The sequence below is a fragment of the Drosophila tropicalis genome, unplaced genomic scaffold (assembly GCF_018151085.1).
Source record: "Drosophila tropicalis isolate 14030-0801.00 unplaced genomic scaffold, ASM1815108v1 contig_878, whole genome shotgun sequence".
Taxonomy (NCBI): Eukaryota; Metazoa; Arthropoda; class Insecta; order Diptera; family Drosophilidae; genus Drosophila; species Drosophila tropicalis.
Genome location: NW_027173374.1, coordinates 3,927,328 through 3,945,741, shown reverse-complemented (window position 1 = coordinate 3,945,741; position 18,414 = coordinate 3,927,328). Strand labels below are relative to the sequence as shown.

Sequence of the window (18,414 nt, the reverse complement as noted above, 5' to 3'; positions counted from 1 at the left end):
ATATAATAGTGCCTCAAATACAGGTAGTAAGCTTCTTGCAAGTGCGACAGAGATAGCCAATGTAAAAACAACGACGCGTTTTCTTTTTATTATTTATTTAACAAAACAACTGTGAAGAACAACATTAATGTTTGTCGAGAAGAACCATCAAAAGTGTGTTATATTGATTGAGTTATTATTGTTTGCCACTGTTGTTTAATAATCCAGGAATTTTTGTGCGTCCGTGTGTGCCAGTGTGTGTTTGTGTGAGGTGCACTTTGTGAAAAATCGAAGATATTTCATAGCGTTACTCCAGCTGCTCCTTCGTTTGGTTTTTAATGTTAATGGTGAGTGCAGCTGGGCGTTGGGACAAAGGCGGCTTATTGCATTTGGCAATTAATATGCGCCAAATGAATATTGCGATATTTCTAAACTGTAAATGACGGCATTTTGTCAACTACAAAGAGAGGCAGAAACATTTGTTGGTGTTGTTGATGCTATTTTGCCGTTAATTCGAATGCGAGTGCGCGCCAGCAGAAAAGAGAGGGGTCGGGAAAGGGCGGCAAAAAACAAAGACGAAAGAAGGACTAAGGAATGCTCGACTTTCTCATCCCCTAGACAATGAATAAGATACAAATTTTCGTGTTACTCACGGCGGTTGGATTTGCCACTGACTGCGACTGATTAATGGCAACAGCGGCAACAAAAACAATAAGAATCGGAAGCGCCTACCGATGAGTTCATCAAATTATGCGTTAACCAATCCAAGTATTGTCAAGCCTAAAAATTATAACAATTCTCACGCCCAATTTTCTATTTCTGCACATTTAATGGCAAAGAAATGAAAGCCAAAATCTAAATATGGCGACCCATTTAATTTTGTCTCTGACTCCCATTCCTCTGCCTTTTGCTGTTACGGCTGCAGTTACTCGAGCATGACACCGACAACAACAAAGCCAAAGATATATCATCCGCAATTAAGCTCAATTTTGAGACATTTGCTTTGATTGGGCCCCATTTCCACTTCGGTGTTCGTATTTCAAACAAAATAAGGAAACAAAATATTTTGTATAACACAATTTTTGTGTTTTGCTGTCACTGCCGCTTGCATTGCCTGTTCATTAGGATTTTTCCAGTTGATCTTGACACATCGTAGTTTTTTTTTTTCATCATATACATATTTACATACTTACATCCTATACTTAACCGCCGGTTTCCTCGCAAAATTTTTATATTTTATCCATTGTATCCATAGAGCCTTTCCACATTAGTTGATCCAATACCATTGATACAGAAACAGACGTCGAATCACACTTCTGAACATGTCCGAGGACACTGAATATAAGAAGTTACCAGTGGAGGAGCGATGTGTCCACAAACTGTGGAAAGCGCGTGTCGATGGCTACGAAGAGGCCGCCAAAATATTTCGAGATTTGGATGATGAGAAATCTCCAGAATGGTCAAAATTCGCTGGATTAATAAAAAAAATGATCGTTGATTCAAACGCCTTGGCCCAGGAGAAGGGGCTAGAGGCGGCGCTTATCTTTGTGGAAAACAGTGGCCTGGCTGGCCGGACTGTTGGCGATGTCATGACGGGAATTGTACAGAAATGCATTGCAGCTCCAAAGACAAAAACTAAAGAACTAGCAGTTCAAGTCACCCTCATGTATGTGGAAATTGAGAAGCATGAGGCTGTGGTGGAAGAGCTGGTCAAGGGTATGGAGCACAAGAACCCTAAGATTGTTGCAGCTTGTGTAGCTGCCGCCACATTGGCTCTCCACGAATTCGGACACAAAGTGATTGGAGTAAAACCGGTTATCAAGAAGCTCGCCACACTTATGTCAGACCGCGACAAGTCAGTTCGTGATGAGGGCAAATTGTTGGCCGTGGAAATATTTCGTTGGATTGGTGCAGCCATGAAGCCGCAGATTGCCACTTTGCCGCAAGTCACCCTTAAAGAGCTTGAAGATGAATTTGACAAGCTAAAGGGCGAACGAGTGGAGCCCTCTAGGTGAGCTAAGAATATTAAGATCTAAAATTCCATGACTATATTAATATTATTTTCTCTCAGATACCTCAAATCGCAGCAAGAGAAGCAGGCGATGATTGCCGAAACTGCCGCTGTCGAGGATGCATTCAATGGTAATGGCTATCTCATATTATCGTATGGCCAAAAGATAGCTCCGTATCCTTATCCAATCCGTATCCTTGACAACGTCTCAGAAATGACCAAATAGTTTAATGCCGAAACTAAATATTGAGAATTTTTGTTTATATTAATTTTTGAATCACACAGAATCTGTCCTGGGTATCTTAGATAACCTAACCACTATATCAAATATATAATACTTCGAAACTAAAGGCTATTTAAAATATTACTTAAGAAAGAACATGCCCTCGACATTATTATTACCTTTGGTGTCTCAAAGGAATAGCATTAATCCTTTTGTTTGATACCTAGCCACACAAAAATCTTTTCGATTTCTGTCAATTAATTTTCTAAGTTTTTTTTTCTCAAAATTAATTTAATATTCTTATCGAACTGTTCTTAGCCCAATCACAAAAAAATTTAGTCCTGTGAACGTAAACTTAAATTAATTCCGCTTCATTCAACAAATTAAAGTTTTCTCTTCATTTCATTAATTTCTTTGAAATTTTACTCATGGCTGTAATTAAAGCCATTAATTTGAAATCTCCAGGTATGTTACAAATTTCTTTCTAATACGATATCATTTGGTTTCTGTACATAGATGAAGACGATGGCGCTGGCATGGAGGAAATCGATCCGATGGATCTTTTGGATCCTGTTGACATACTTTCCAAAATGCCAAAAGATTTCTATGACAAACTCGAGGAGAAAAAGTGGACACTGCGTAAAGAGTCCCTGGAGGTGCTTGAGAAACTGCTCACAGACAATCCGAAACTGGAGGCTGGCGAATATGGAACATTGGTTAGTTCCTTAAAGAAAGTAATTACAAAGGATTCAAATGTGGTCTTGGTGGCTATGGCAGTTAAATGCATGGCCCTGCTGGCCAAAGGATTGGCCAAACGTTTCTCCAACTACTCAACGGTAATAAAAACGTAAATGAAGACTTAGGTTTACCCACTTAATGTGTCTCTATTGCTTTTTTAGGCTTGTGTGCCCGCTCTGTTGGAAAAATTCAAGGAAAAGAAGCCGAATGTGGTGACAGCTCTTCGCGAAGCCATGGACGCCATTTATCCATCAACTACACTCGAGGCCCAGCAAGAATGCATAGTCGAAGCTCTGGCCAATAAGAATCCCAGTGTTAAATCGGAGACGGCTTTATTTCTGGCTCGGGCTTTCTGCCGCACTCAGCCGACTTTGCTAAACAAAAAACTAATCAAACTGCTGATCACGAGCCTCATTAAAACGCTCAACGAATCTGATCCAACAGTCCGTGATAGTAGTGCCGAAGCATTGGGTACACTAATGAAATTAATGAGCGAAAAGACGGTCGCTCCACTTCTAACCGAAGTTGATCCTCTAAAATTGGCAAAAATTAAAGAGTGTCATGACAAGGCCGAGATCAAGATTAAATTAGCAGCGCCTAAAAAGGAAGCGGCACGTCCAGCTTCGGCTCCCAACGCTAAACCTACAACAGTTGTATCCAAATCTAAAGCTGGAAGCGTGGAACCCAAACCAGTTGCGCGTCCGGCAACAACTGGAGCACGCAAGGTTATCAAGAAGCCAGCGGGAGCTGCTGGTAGTAGCGGAGGTGGTGCTACAGTAACGGCCACGAAAAGTACCGGGAAAGCCATGCCAACAGAACGTGAAATGAGCCCAGAGGAAGTGCTGGCTAAGGCGGATGAACTTCTACCTGGCGATATACTCAGCGGTCTAGTAGACTCCAACTGGAAGAATCGCCTATTTGCTGTTGAACAGCTACTTGGCCAGATTGCAACTTTTGAGGCAAAGCAACCGGGTATATCACAGATCCTTGTACGCACCATTAGCGGACGCAAACCTGGCCTCAAAGAGATGAACTTTCAGGTGCTCAAGGTTAAGCTGGACATTATACGCAGCGTAGCAGAGGCTTATCCACTAACTTCAATCACTGTTGACCAGGTAGTAAACGAGATTACAGAAAAACTAGCCGACGCCAAAAATGGAGCAGTCGCTGCAGATGTACTAACCGCCATGGCGGAGGCTACCAAACTAGATCATGTAGTTGGAAGAGTTCTAAGTTTTGCCTTTGAACAGAAGTCACCAAAAGTGCAATCGGAGGCATTTAACTGGGTAAACAAAGCAATTACAGAATTCGGCTTTCAAATACAGCCAAAAATTCTGATCGAGGATGTTCGTAAGGGTGTCCAGAGCACGAATCCCACAGTGCGTGGTGCAGCTATATCACTAGTTGGGACTATGGCCATGTATATGGGCAATGCGTTGATGATGTTCTTTGATGGCGAGAAACCGGCACTTAAGTCTCAGATCCAATCCGAGTTCGACAAGAAGATAGGCGAGAAGCCACCTCGGCCTGTGAGGGGAGTACAACGCAGCCTGGGCGGAGGTGATGGACAGGGCGATCCAGACAATGAATGCGATGATGCAGCTGATGATGAACCCATTAATTTGACTGATTTGTTGCCACGAATTGACATTGCACCGCAGATCACCGAGAACCTATTAAAGGAGATGTCCGACAAGGATTGGAAAGTACGCAACGAAGGTTTGACCAAACTGCAAATTATAATTGCGGATGCGAAATTGATCAAACCCAGTATCGGTGAGCTGCCCCCAGCTTTAGCCCAGCGCCTTGTCGATTCAAACGCAAAAATTGCACAGACAGCTTTATCCATTTGCGAGCAACTGGCCACGGCCATGGGATCCAGTTGTCGCGGTTTAGTACGCATCCTCTTCCCAGGCTTTTTGCATGCTTTAGGGGATAATAAGAGTTTCGTACGAGCCGCTGCCCTCAACTGCATTAATAGCTTTGGTGAGAAAGGTGGTTACAAGGAGTTCTTCGAGAATGAAATGATTCCGGATGCCCTAAAGAGCGGCTCACCGGCCCTCAAGTCAGAACTGTGGGCGTGGGTGGCAGAAAAACTTCCCGGGCTACCACCGAAATCAATTTCCAAGGAGGAGTTGTCCTCAATGGTGCCCCATTTGTATGCCCATATCTGTGACCGCAATGCGGATGTGCGCAGAAATGCTAATGAGGCGATTTTGGGCATTATGATACACTTAAGCTTCGAGACAATGGTACGGGCTCTGGACAAACAAAAGCCAGCATCCAAGAAAGACATAATGGCTGCTTTAGAGAAGGCTCGACCCAATTTGCCAGTCAAGCCTCTGCCTAAGGGCAAGTTGCAGGCACCCATACCTGATGAGGCGAAGAAAACTGTGCGTGGAGGGGGAGCAGCTGGAGGAGGTGCGGTTGCCCAAAAGGCTGGCGCGGGAAAAGCAGCGGTTGGAGATAGCAATAAACCAGCGCCTGCATCTAGCCGAAAAAAGGATGAGGATTTGGACTTGTCGCCTTTGTTGGCAGTTAATTCGCTTAAAAATCAGCGTCTCATCGATGAACAAAAAATGCGAGTCCTCAAATGGCAATTTACTACACCACGGGAGGAGTTCACAGAATTGTTGCGCGAACAGATGACGGCAGCAAATGTGAACAAGGCGCTAATGGCGAACATGTTGCACGATGACTTCCGGTAGGATTTTGTAATTTTTTTACAAGCAACCAAATTCGAATAATTGAATTGGTATATTTTTATTTGCAGCTATCACTTAAAAGTTATTGAGCAGTTGACCGAGGATTTACCTCAAAACAGCAAGGCTCTGATTTGCAATTTGGATTTGATACTCAAGTGGCTGACTTTGCGTTTCTATGATACCAACCCTTCTGTACTGATTAAGAGTTTGGATTATCTGGCGCAGGCATTCCAGATGCTAATCGATCTGGAGTACATCCTGGCCGAGAATGAAGGCAGCAGCTTTGTGCCACATCTTCTCCTAAAGATTGGCGATCCCAAGGATGCTGTTCGCAATGGAGTGCGTCGTGTTCTCCGCCAAGTACTACTTGTGTATCCCTTTACCAAGGTCTTCTCCTATGTGATGGAAGGATTAAAGTCAAAAAATGCCCGCCAGCGTACCGAGTGTTTGGACGAATTGACCTACCTCATCGAAGAATATGGTCTGAGCATTTGTCAACCTTCACAACAGGTGGCTTTCAAGGAGATCGCTCGACAAATCTCAGATCGCGATAATTCCGTGCGAAATGCGGCCCTTAATTGCATTGCGCAAGCCTATTTCTTGGCAGGTGATAAAATCTACAAACTAATTGGCCAGCTGAACGAAAAGGATTTGTCCATGCTGGATGAGCGGATTAAGAGAGCCAAAAAGACAAAGAAACCAGCTGCAGCGCCAGCTGAAATGGCTAGTAAGACGACTTCTGGAGCCCCACAAGTTGCTGCGCGACAGGATAGCATAGAGATTGAGGATGGCGAGGTCGGAGGCAACAATGGCTGTGATGAATTGCCGCCACCCAACGAAGAAGGGTATGTGTGTGTGTATGTTTTTATGTGATGGGATGAGAATCATTGTGACCTAGTACCTTCGTCACAGTTTTAAAAAAGTGGCCAAGCGGAGCAAGTGCCGGAAGCAAAGAAATTTGTAATTACAAGTGTCCTTGATTTGTCTATGGCAGTATATAAATTTTCTTTTCTGTGAACTCTGAATATTTTGGAAAAATTTTCATTCTTTGATTTTGTAATTATAAGAAATAAACAATACAATACACGGGCAACATAGACAGGAAATCAATATATCTCCTTAAATTGGCTAAGTCCGTCTGTCTGATTTAATCTAAACAGTTTGAATTTAATATTGGGGGCAAATAAACTTATATATAATAACAAACCGATCAAATAAGTACAAATTCGCAATGGTATTGAAGATAATGCATGACCATCTATAGTATGTAAGAACTTTCTGAATTCTTTTATGTTTTCTCCTTAATTTATTATTCTTTTTTTGCTGATATTCCTTTTTCTCTATCGCCTTAGTTTTCAGACAGAGTTAAACGCGCGTGGCCTGAGCAACTTGACGGAACGAAGTGCCACAAATGTTGCGGCCTACTTACACTCCCTAACTCGACAGGCGTAAAGTGGCTTTTTCTTTTTTTCTTTCTGTTTATGTATATTCTTTATGTTGTTTTTATTGTGCTTGAATGTCTTGGCTTTGCTTTGCTTTGTTTTGTACCCATGTGTCTTGTCTATTTGTGTGTGGCCGCGTGTGCGTCCGCTTTTTGAGTGCTGCGTATTCAAATGTTATTTAGATTTGCTCGTTAATTTATTACTTTACTTTAAACGATTGTAGAACATTCGACCAGGCTCCATCAGCGCAGTTGCTTCAATTGCAACAACAATTGCAACAGCTACAACAACAGGCTCAACAGATGAAACCCAGCGGTCCTTTTGGCTTGGACCCACAGGTCATTGCCGATATCGAAAAGGATTGGGTTCGTGTTGACCAGATGGCCTTTAAGGAGTTGCCTAAAGTGGACATATCGCTGCTTTATGAACCCATTAAGGTATTACCTTCTCGTGGTGGTATCTTTTATCCCCAGGATAAATTCGATCGCCTCATAGCACGCTCTCGGCACATTCAACAGAATCTTACTCCTCCGGCCCCTGGTAATACCAGCATGGCCGGTGGAATTTCACCATATCGAAGTCCAATGCGTCAGACGCAAAGCCAACAGCAGCAAGTAGATAACAATATGCCCAAGTAAGCGTCGCTTGTAAATTCATTCCCAAATTCATTTAATTATTGTGTATACATAATTTTTACAGTCTCTCCGATATGTTGCCTAAGCATGATCCACAGTTGGTCAAGCTAATCAAAGCAGTTGGCGGTCAGGATACTTTAAAAGCCCGCGCAGCTATTAACGAGTTGGGTGCTATTATTGAAGCTCCTGAAAAACAAGCTGTGCTTCGTGACTATGAGGAAATATTTATTCAAAATGTACTGGCGCAGCTTAAGGTGAGAAAAATTGAATGAAGACAAATGGAGGAATTAGAATATTAAAGTGGTCTTTATTTCAGAATCTCTCGCAATTGCCCACTTCACAGTCTTTAGTTGTGTACCAGCCTCTGCTGTCGATTATGTACACATTTTTCTATGCCAACATTCTTGGCACAACACTTAGCGTGGCCTGTATTAAGAATCTCATGTCCTCATTGCTGCATCTAATGGCAGATCCAAAACTGATTAGTGGTGATGATGGCCAATATAACAAGGTGATAAATGGCATATGCGTTAAAGTACTTGATAAAGTCAATTTTACAAACTTGAATTGGTAAGTAATATTTATAATGTTCCGAATGGATTCTGAATTACTGTTGCTTCGTATGTAGCGCTCTAATTCGCCTGTTACGCGAGACTTGTCCAGTTGCTGGCCTTCCAAAGTTTACAGAGCTCTTAATGAAATGCATTTGGAGGAATGTTAAAATGCTACCTGAGCGATCCAATGAGCTAAATTACGATGCAGTCATTCTGGAAGTGCATGAATTTATGTTGGCGCTTCCCAGCACATGGTGGCAGAACCGTCCCTGCGACACTCCGTTGCGCACAGTAAAGACAATTATCCATAACATGGCCAAATTAAAGGGCAATGCCATACTGCAGCATCTGAATCAGATACCTACGCACTCGGAATTACATACGTATTTGATTCGCATCCTAAAGGTTTGTGTCACTTGTTCTTAACATATATGTATATGTACAACCATTTAATCGGTAAATGTTCCATTGCAGAACTTCCAAAAGGATGGCGCTGTCGTTGGCACCAACGCCTCGCCGCAGCGCCAGCAAGTTGGTGCCAAAGAAGTTGCTTCAAAACGTATATCGCATCAGACCCATGATACTGTATCGCAGATTTTCAAGCTAATTTCAGACAGAGACACAAAACAGCAAGGACTCCAGAAGCTATATGACTTTAAGGTACATACATATAGAACTTATTAAATAATTGAAATATTTATATGGTTTAATAAACCAAAATTTGCCAATTCCATTCTTTACAGCAACAAAACCCAGATATTGATTTGAGCACGTTTCTGCAAGGTTCCAGTGCCACTTTCCACAAGTATATCGAAGAAGGCCTAGCCGAAATCGAGCGCAATCAGAATGTCGACCCCATACAGGCGCCCGATAATCGCACAGGTAAGCGGCGTGACGTTCACTCTGACCACTAATCGGTCGTGACAAAATAGTTACTTATGCTTGGCAGCCTATACACATTCTAATTTCACAGATTCCTATCAGAAAACTGAGCGAGATGCAGACTATTGGATGTACCGCCTGCACTGTATGACTGGCAAATATTCACACAACTCGGAGGATGGATCTGGTGTACTAGATAATAAAGTGGTTGATGAAAATCTATGTATGAATTCAATGAACTCTCAGAAGGTGTCTCTTATCAAGCGCGACGTAAGTTTATAGAATAAAATTGTGAAGATTAATAGATTCTGAAAAACAAAAAGGAGTGATTAACATACCGCGTTCAATTTTCAATTTGCAGAAACCCGAGTTATCTCCCAATCGCCTGCAGCACATACAAGCAAAACTGGCCCAGATTAAGAAGGAAAATCATGCCCAATAAACGCACGCTGGCGTGGATGTTTACTATTTGTAGTTAAATATCGTATAAATGATTATTATATACATATATAAATCAAGAGTAGCAAACCAACCGGCCCTCTCCCCCCTACACAGCACACGCAACAAATTACACTAACACTGATGAGTAGGAACAGGAGAACGGCGGCTTGTGTCGTCAACTACATAAATCATTATTATTTAACATAGTTATTAATAACGCTTATAAACAACTCTCGGTATATATTATTATATTATGATATTTATTCAATTCAATAAGATTTAGTAACAAGCGAAAATCGAAGACAGGTTAACAACAATAACAATAATTAACAGCATAAAACACTACACTTCAGTAACTACTACAATACAATAACTATTACTATATATTATGATCACTAAGTACTAATTACTACAAAATTATTTAAGTGCTTCTTGCACTGAGAAATAATTCAAGTTGAATTGGCTTAGTTGAGATTAGGTTTCCGGTATTCTTCTTTATTCTTTAATGTGAGCTTAAAATGTTCCAATTTTGCCCTCTTGTTAGTTTATGCAATTCGATTGTTATAATACAGATTTTCTTGTTTTGGTTAAATATGAAGTTAAAACATCTTTAAAGAGAAAACACTATGTTAAATATTTAAAGATTTGTGTAAACATATTAAGCATCGAATTTTGTTATCCTGTCTATGTTTTCCCCCCGTTTTCCAACCTGAATAATCGGCCCATTTTATTTTAAATTCGAGTATTTTACCATATATGTATTGCAGCTAAATTTTTAACGTGTGTTTAATTTAAGCCACATATACACCACACAACACCACACACAGTTAAACTCACCACAGTCCCCATATACGCGAGCATATTTTTGTAACATCCTCATATTATTTATGCAAAAATAAATGTTATATTTATAATTCAACTAATCGGCCACTGGTACCACATCCTCAGTGATTTCCGTGAGTAATTCTTCTTCATCGCCATCGCCTTTAGCGGGCTTTGAATAGCGTGACGAGATGGTAGCCACACGTATGGCCGCTTTAAAGCCCACCCGCGCTTTCATTTTAGCCAGCTTGGCCTTCCAGTTTTCATCGCGAGAGGGCAACTCATTTAGATAGTCGATCATTTCCTCTTTTTTGGGATCGGCAATGGCGAGCACTGACATGCACCCATCAACCGTACCCAGGACAATGGCTCGTCCATCCTTGCTGCTTTTGATCGCTGTTAGCTCGGCCTGTAGCTTATAGTTGGCGATCATTTCAGTGTCCACAGTGCGAAAGACGCGTATAGTTTTCCTGCCGCTATGATAATAAGCCACATACTCGTCGTTTTCCGTAAAGATGCAGATTACAGAGAACACACCCTCCGCTACCTTTGGTATGAAGGTCTTCACGGTAGTTCCCTTACGCAATTCCAGCATCTCCAGACCTCCACGTGTTGGGGCATATAGCCCGCATTTGCCATCGCGGGTAATACTACCGCCCCATTTAGCAATGGAACGCACATGCTTTTTGGTCTTGATGTCCATGACGCTTCCTTTTTCGCTGCTTATTACCGCCACCTGATTGGCCTTGTGGGGCATTGGTACCAGCGAGAAAACCTCTTTAATGGCACAGCCTTTAAGAAGGATTTTAGAGACAAAAGCCCCATTGGTGGCGCTGTAAACGGCCAAGCAATCCTTATTCGACTTGTCAACAGTTACCACAATAATATAAGCATTGTCCGCTGATATGACCGATTGTCGGAATGGCATTCCTGTTAGCATGCGTATCGGAAAATCAAAGCGAAATAGTATCGTTCCCTCTGAAGAAAATACAATTTTAAATATTATTTAATAAGATTCTATATACATACATATGTATGTAGCTGACTGTTCTTTTCGTTTTACCTGGCACTGATCGCACAGTTGTTACAGCCGTCAGTCGGTTAGTTTCGTCTGCTCCTGCTGCCGCTGCAATGATGTCTCTTTGATTGATATTTGGTACGGATACGGTGAGCACCTTGTAACCATAGTCCATTAGTGTGATCTGTTGTATGCCTGGCTGATCGTCACGGTAGACAACCTGTTCAGACACACGATTCCAAATGAGGAACTTTCCTGTTTCCGATGATATAATGTAACGTCCATCTGGCGTTATTTCGGCATGTGTAACAATAGCGCCCAGGGGACTGTCTGCAAGTTTGGCCAGTAGACGACCAGATCGAGTTTCCCAGACTCCCACACAGCTGCGGGTAACTGTCACTGCAATATCGATTTCTGATAAACTAATGTCGTCTATCTGCAGCTCATGACGATCAATGACGTGAACTTTTTCGAAAATGTTATTTATATTCCACACTTTTACGGACCGGTCGATGGACGAAGTGACCAAGTTGTTCCAGTTGCCAATAGTAAGGGGCTCTAACTGAATGATGCGTCCGAAATGTGCATCCAGGACTTTGGCCAATTGTCCAGAGACTAGACACCACACATACAGATTCTTGCGGACACCAGCTACAGCATAGTCTAGCTTGGAGCTAACCATTATCGAATTGGACTGCATAATTCGTGTGGTAATGTTGCGTACACCATGTGGCAAGGGTAAGTACAAGGCGCCTTCCGTTAGCTTTGTGCTGGGGTTTTCATTGCTACCTGTCAAATCCCAAATGACAAAGCCCTTGCCCGCGGTGCCCAGTAGCAATCGATCATGTTGATCCAGGCGCAGTTGAAGCAACATTTCCTTATCGTCATTTTCGAAACGTGGCAAACTCTCAGCCAATGTCCAAAGTATTTCACCGCTATCTTCATTCTCAGTGAAATCGTAAACGGAAACTCCAAAGTTCTCCTCATTGGCACAGCCATAGGCTTTAGACCGGTCCTTGTTCATGACCAGAGCACTAAAAAATTGCTGAGAATTGGAGTACTTGTCAGTACGACAGGAATCCAGACGCAAACGCATCTCATTAATCGATCCCGACCAGAAGATCGCATTGTAGTCCGTGGGACTAAAAAACTCCATGGCTGTTAAACAGAGACAATAGGTAAATGCTTCGGTTTCTCCTGTTGATCAATCACTCACTCAATATCTCCCAGTTGTCATTCTCTCCAGGTACCTGAAAGGTGTTCACTAAGTTTCCTCGCATATCGAATTGAGCCCAACGCAACTTGCAAGTGATGAAGAGGCTATAAATATATGTGGATACTATATAAAATGATATGCTTTTATTGGCTCTTACCTTTGGTTAAGTAAATGTAGTCCGCTTACTGGTCCATCAACATCTTCAAAAGGACTGTTGATCACCACGAATTCACTGGAGAGCATGTTGAGCAAAACAGTTTGATTGTTGTTGGAATAGGCTGCCGCCCATTTGTTGTCGGGACTGAGTACCAATTGCTGCATAATGCCCTCAATGCCAGGATTAACATCACGTGTCAGATCGGAAGTGGACAGATCAAATGTTATAAAGTGCGTGGATATGGAGACCATGTAACGCATATCGCTTGTTAGGCAAAAAGCAAACACCGCAAACTGATGACCCTCCAAAGAGTACTAGCCAGAATATAGAAGGGAATTGGATCGTAACAAAATACATAGAAAATATAAGGACCAACCTTGAGTGGACCGCCTGGAGTGTGCAGACAATGATTGACCGGTATTAGAGCACAATCCTTGGGACCACAATGGTCACAGGCGCGAAGCAGCATTTTAATATTTGGATTACCTCCAATCTCAGGCAGAAGACGTCCAATAAGCTGCGGAGCCAACATGTCACTGTAATAATAATACGGAAAATCTTATTTGTGTTTCCAGAGTTCATATTTATTATTAATTGGGTGGACTTGCCTCTCCATAGCCAAAATTGCACCGCCCAATCGCAAGGCATCAGCCACCAGCATCAGTTCTCGCTTGGACTCTTTATCTTCTGTATTGGTAGAGGCATCTTCGAAATCAGCCAGCACAGCTTGAAGCGGACAACTTGAGAGCTTTGCATGCAGCCAGTCATAATTAAAGAGGACATGCTCAAACAGATCCTTAAAGCGTCGCGACCGCACAAAGTGAAATGGCAGCTCGCCAAACTGAGGAGAAGAGATTTAAATGTAAATTTGTTTGATTAATTGGATGAGTGATTCGTACTTTGCGTAAATTAAAACGCTTGGAGAGGCCATCCTTGCTGGTAAAAACCAATGGTTGTATGGGCACTTTACGATCCGCCGAGCCCTCTTTATCGGCCAGACCGAAACGATGACGCTGAATTTCTGTAAACTTAAACGGCTTGGGGACACCTCCGCCCCATATACCAAGGTAATAGTCTGCAATCATGGAGTGAAAATATATTGCCATATTCATGTTCTTGAAGTAACGCTCTTTGGCCGTGTCCCGGAATTGCCTGTGATACCAGTTCATCACATTAACCCCATCCGCTTCGCGTTCACTGAGATAGTTTGGCAAATCGTTGCGGATGCGGGTCCATAGTAATGGCGGAATACGTCGCACCGGCGGCATATGATACTGATAGACATCGTCCAACACCTTGTCATCAAGGGAGATTAGATCCTCAAGTTCACTCTCCGACAATCCCGACTTGGAGGCCGTTATGTATGCCAAGGCATGAAAGACCAATATGCGACCATGTTGTTTCTCCACTCGCTCGAACAGTAGCATTATGGAATCCATCACCGTGTTCGCCAAATGTGTTTCCTGTGGACGCGTATAGCTGCGCCATCGACATATCTCGGCAAATACCAGTTTCACGAATATGGGCAACGAGCACTTGCTTATGGCATTGGCTACCAAACGCCACTGGTAATTGTTAAGATCGCGACACGCCGTCTTCATCCACATTTTAATGACATTGATGGCTAATTCCTCTCCAAGGGCTGTCACTTCAATAAAGTTTTCCTCCACGTCAATCATTTTGCAAAGGACGTGATACTCATGTGAAACAGTTGGATTCGCCGGCTCATTAGCGCACGAAATTATGATCTGGAAACGGTTTATTCAAATGGATGGTTGTAAATGGCACAAGTTCTTCCCACAAGCATAACTGCCTCATATGTATGTACAAAACCACTAGAACCCTTTCATAACACAGGCCGACATTTTTGAGGTCATGAAAAAGTGTTTGAAGTTCAATAGGTCTCCTATAGTAATTGGGGGCTGCTAATCACGGCCCTGTACTTAGTTTTTCTCCATCACGTCAGGACTTCGAAAAAAATGTGTTCAAATTATTTGAAATTACCTCATTTGCAATATATTATTCCATGATATAAGCATAATATTGTACTAAAAACATTATTATTTTATCCTATTTATATACAAGGCTTGATTTAAAAGAAATTTACAAAATATCAAAGACTTATTTCTTTGTTATAATGGATAATATCTCACACTCTGGATATGGTTCTAAAATAAGTAAAATTTGAACCAAAAAGTATGCTATAGAGATTTCAAGAATTGTCTGCTTTTAAATTTTAAAGAATTGTGGGAATTTGCTGCGTCTTACAAATTGTATATTAGTTATATGTGCAAACAAGAACTAATTTCCTTACACAAAATATTCTAAAATCCGTAAAAAAAGTTGGAAATTTTTGTTTAAACTTTCTATGGTATACTTTTGGGTGCATATTTTCCAACCCCAGATCTCCAAATTTCACAAAATCTAGACGTGATGGACAAAAACCAAGTATGCAGTTAGAATCAGCGTACCCGAATTAGTTAAGAACACATCTCAACTTAACGTCAGCAAAAATCATGTCGGCCTGTGTAATGGGAAGAGTGCCAAAAGCTATGATATGGGATTTATGTATGTACATATGAATAATGCGAGTGATTTAGCTTAGCATGCACAAGTCAAGCAATTCGAAAAACTTACATAAATTCGGTTACGGAATTAAAGAGTAAATATGGGGTTTTAATTGATTGAAATGTAAGGGCTAGCAAGCACAAAAAGTTTGCTTGGAGATCAACAACAATATTTTACCTAGAAAATCAAATCAATCTGAAAACAATTTACAACCAGGCACAATGAAATTAAATTCGAGGTCCTTAACTTGGGTAGAAATATCATATTTCATGCATCTTATTGGAATTTATTGTACTCTCGTTTAGTTCCTTGGCTATTAAATGTTTGTGTATGTATAAATTTAAGGAAATCCTTCATAAGATATAGGTTTTGTGGTGTGCAAAAGTTGTCTTATTGAGAATAAAAGATAATGTAAAAATTTTATCATGCACCATCGGATTGTGAGAGTTTCATGCAAAAATTTGTACAGTGTTTCATTTAAGGGATATATGTATATGGAATATTCAATATCTAAATTAGCATGCATTGGATATATATTGAAAAAATAGTTTAAAGGTTCATAATGAATAAGTAATATAAAGTTATATAGATATATATGTACATGCTTTTGCCCTAAACGATTTCCCTTGCGGTCCTTACCTTACAATGTGGAGGCAAACGCGTTGGTATCCAGGATACCTTATTCGAATCTTGTGTACCGGTCAATTGGTCAACCGAATCTAAGTACAAGGTCAGCGGTTGAGCTGCACTGGCATAAGTTAGTAATTGCTTAAAGTGTGCTGTTAAGGGTACAAGATCATCGGGTATGTTCTCAAATGGTAGCATATAGTTGTAGGAAATCTGCGCCAGTGAAAGAGTTTAGAATGTAACGATATATATGTTACGTTTGGGATTCTACAATGGATATGGAGTGGTATTTAGTTGGATATCACCTGCTGGCAAATGGAAATCAATGTCGCCGTCAAGGCACTCGAATCTGGTGTTGTACCGAGAAAGCGGATTACATTTATGGGTCTGGCATGAGCGAACCATTCACTGGCCACTAGCGAAGCGCTCTTCGCTAGCAGCGATGTCTTGCCGCAGCCTCCGTCGCCAAAAAGGACCAATGGCTTATCTGAATCCCCCCAGCATATAGCGCTTGATACGTTCGCAACTGTCTTCGCGTCCGTAAAAGATTTTAACCGAATTATTGCAAGCGTGCAAATGCTGAAGGATCTCAGTTACTATCTGACCCTGGGCGGAGGAATCTTCTTTGCGCATGGCGCGATCGACGAGCTTAACAACATTTTTATAGAAATGGGAAATGAAATGATTTAAATACTCCTCATGGGTCTCAATGTCCAGACCCTCGCGTCCAATCCATTCGACTGTATATCTGTAAATTACTCATTACAAGTTTGATATACTTTCCACATTTAAAAACGTTCTTACTTCTGCATATTGGCGGCCTCGATTTTACCCGGAAGACGTGTGTCTCTCAAATCGCCAAGCAATTTGGCCGACTCTGTGTCCAGACTGCGATTGATTATGTCGACAAAAAGGGAGGCCTTCTTAAGATTTTGTAGATTTATGTTATTGATATACCGCACATAGGCCAAACAATGGTTTTTGGTATTCTTCACATTCAGGACACCGTTGATTACCTCACGTTCGGTTACTAAAAGCCAGTGGGTAAAAAAGATTGTGGGTGCTGCTGCTCTACATCTACCACTACTTGCCAGATGGCTACTACTAGCTTACCAGACATAAAATAGTTGTGAACATCGTCTTTGGACATTTTATTGCTGGCCCCTAAAGATGCAGCAGCTTTTCGTAGCAGCTTTTGCATTTTGTTTAAAGTATCCCACCAGACTGCCTGATCTTCAGCTTGCAGCTTGGGCACACGCTGCAGGACATAACATTTTTAGTTTTGGACTCGACAGTCCAGTCTATCAATGAACATATGTACCTTGTTGTTGAAATTTATCAAAATAGATGAAATTGGTTGTAAAACCGAAATAGGTGGAACAGCATTACTGTCCTTTTTGTACCACAAGTCGAGAAGTGCTCTGTCTACACCCATTGATGTCAACTCTTCGCTTATTAATTGCAATTCCGACGAAACAATGTATGTAGGTATGGGACGATATCCGTACTTTTGCCCCAGAAACACTATAAAGTTGGGACCCATCGAAAGGCGTTGGCAATTCTTAATTTCTCTCATACACAGCTCTGTGGTCATATGATCATCTGTGGCCTCATCACGCACACCCCAACGCATATCGACCACCTGGAATTCCAGACCGTGTTTCTCTCTGCAATAATCTTTGATTCGGGGATAGCATTTGGCCATCAGAGTGTTTCTCTCCATTGTTGTATCTGAGTAAAAAGAAAATGCCGCATTACATAACACACTCATCACACATGGTCCTTGTTCACCGTTTGCGCCCCTTTTTTTATACTCTGACACTGAAACTAACCTGTGAATGTTGAGCTGGTAAATATACGAACGATTTTCGAGCTCACGGGGGGCAGGGAATTCAAGGAGCCCATGAAAATCGAATCTATCGTCCGGTCATCCATGATGCCGATTTATAAATTTCTTATTTCTTGTACTTCTGCTGATGTGGTCCGTAAGCACGTTGTGTGGCCGTTGAAATTCAATATATGTCTGCGCTAAAAAACCGAAAATAAGAAAACAACTGAAGACCCAGAAACTGGCGTAAAGTTCGCCAATGTTTGATCAATAACTCCGGATACATGGTGCATTTGACAGTCGCCTAGTTGACGCAGTTGTTTTTGAGTTCAGGCCATGTTTATGTCTGACTGACTGAATGACATGACACGCGCTGCTTTCGAATAGGTTAGGTTGGGTTCGGTGATTTCAATTGGGCTTGAGCCGGGGAAAACTGGAAACCTAGCAACCTCCAAACACTTGTTGCTGTCGCAGTTGCGTTCTCATTTTTGTATATCGAAAAGCCATCGCATTGTTTTAATACTTCAAATGGTAGTTGCCTTGAATGATTTCACCTTAGGATTGATTT

At 41.6% G+C, this 18,414-nt stretch overlaps 2 protein-coding genes across 7 annotated transcripts; one reads left to right on the top strand and one right to left on the bottom strand.

Moving 5' to 3' along the window:
* The first annotated feature begins 42 nt into the window (after positions 1-42).
* Positions 43-10,533, top strand: msps (msps cytoskeleton-associated protein 5). 6 transcript variants are annotated; one of them, XM_068301512.1, is made up of 15 exons: positions 44-326; positions 1,235-1,990; positions 2,051-2,121; positions 2,730-3,049; positions 3,113-5,655; positions 5,725-6,501; positions 7,009-7,104; positions 7,322-7,732; positions 7,798-7,987; positions 8,050-8,303; positions 8,362-8,692; positions 8,762-8,947; positions 9,031-9,169; positions 9,237-9,439; positions 9,531-10,533. In XM_068301512.1, the coding sequence occupies exons 2-15, from the start codon at positions 1,302-1,304 to the stop codon at positions 9,609-9,611; spliced, it is 6,291 nt and encodes a 2,096-aa protein (XP_068157613.1). In that variant the 5' UTR covers positions 44-326; positions 1,235-1,301; the 3' UTR covers positions 9,612-10,533. The 6 variants fall into 6 exon arrangements, with proteins under 6 accessions (XP_068157618.1, XP_068157613.1, XP_068157615.1 ...); XM_068301513.1 differs by having other exon boundaries at positions 45-326; positions 9,261-9,439; XM_068301514.1 differs by lacking the exon at positions 7,009-7,104.
* Positions 10,184-18,027, bottom strand: LOC137585663 (NACHT and WD repeat domain-containing protein 2). The gene is given in 14 exon segments (XM_068301518.1): positions 10,184-11,410; positions 11,496-12,608; positions 12,667-12,770; positions 12,824-13,137; positions 13,200-13,359; positions 13,432-13,664; positions 13,723-14,571; positions 16,031-16,231; positions 16,324-16,515; positions 16,517-16,766; positions 16,823-17,048; positions 17,132-17,276; positions 17,340-17,749; positions 17,851-18,027. Coding segments are annotated over 14 exon segments (5,181 nt in total). The 5' UTR covers positions 17,954-18,027; the 3' UTR covers positions 10,184-10,529.
* Positions 18,028-18,414: the final 387 nt, after the last annotated feature.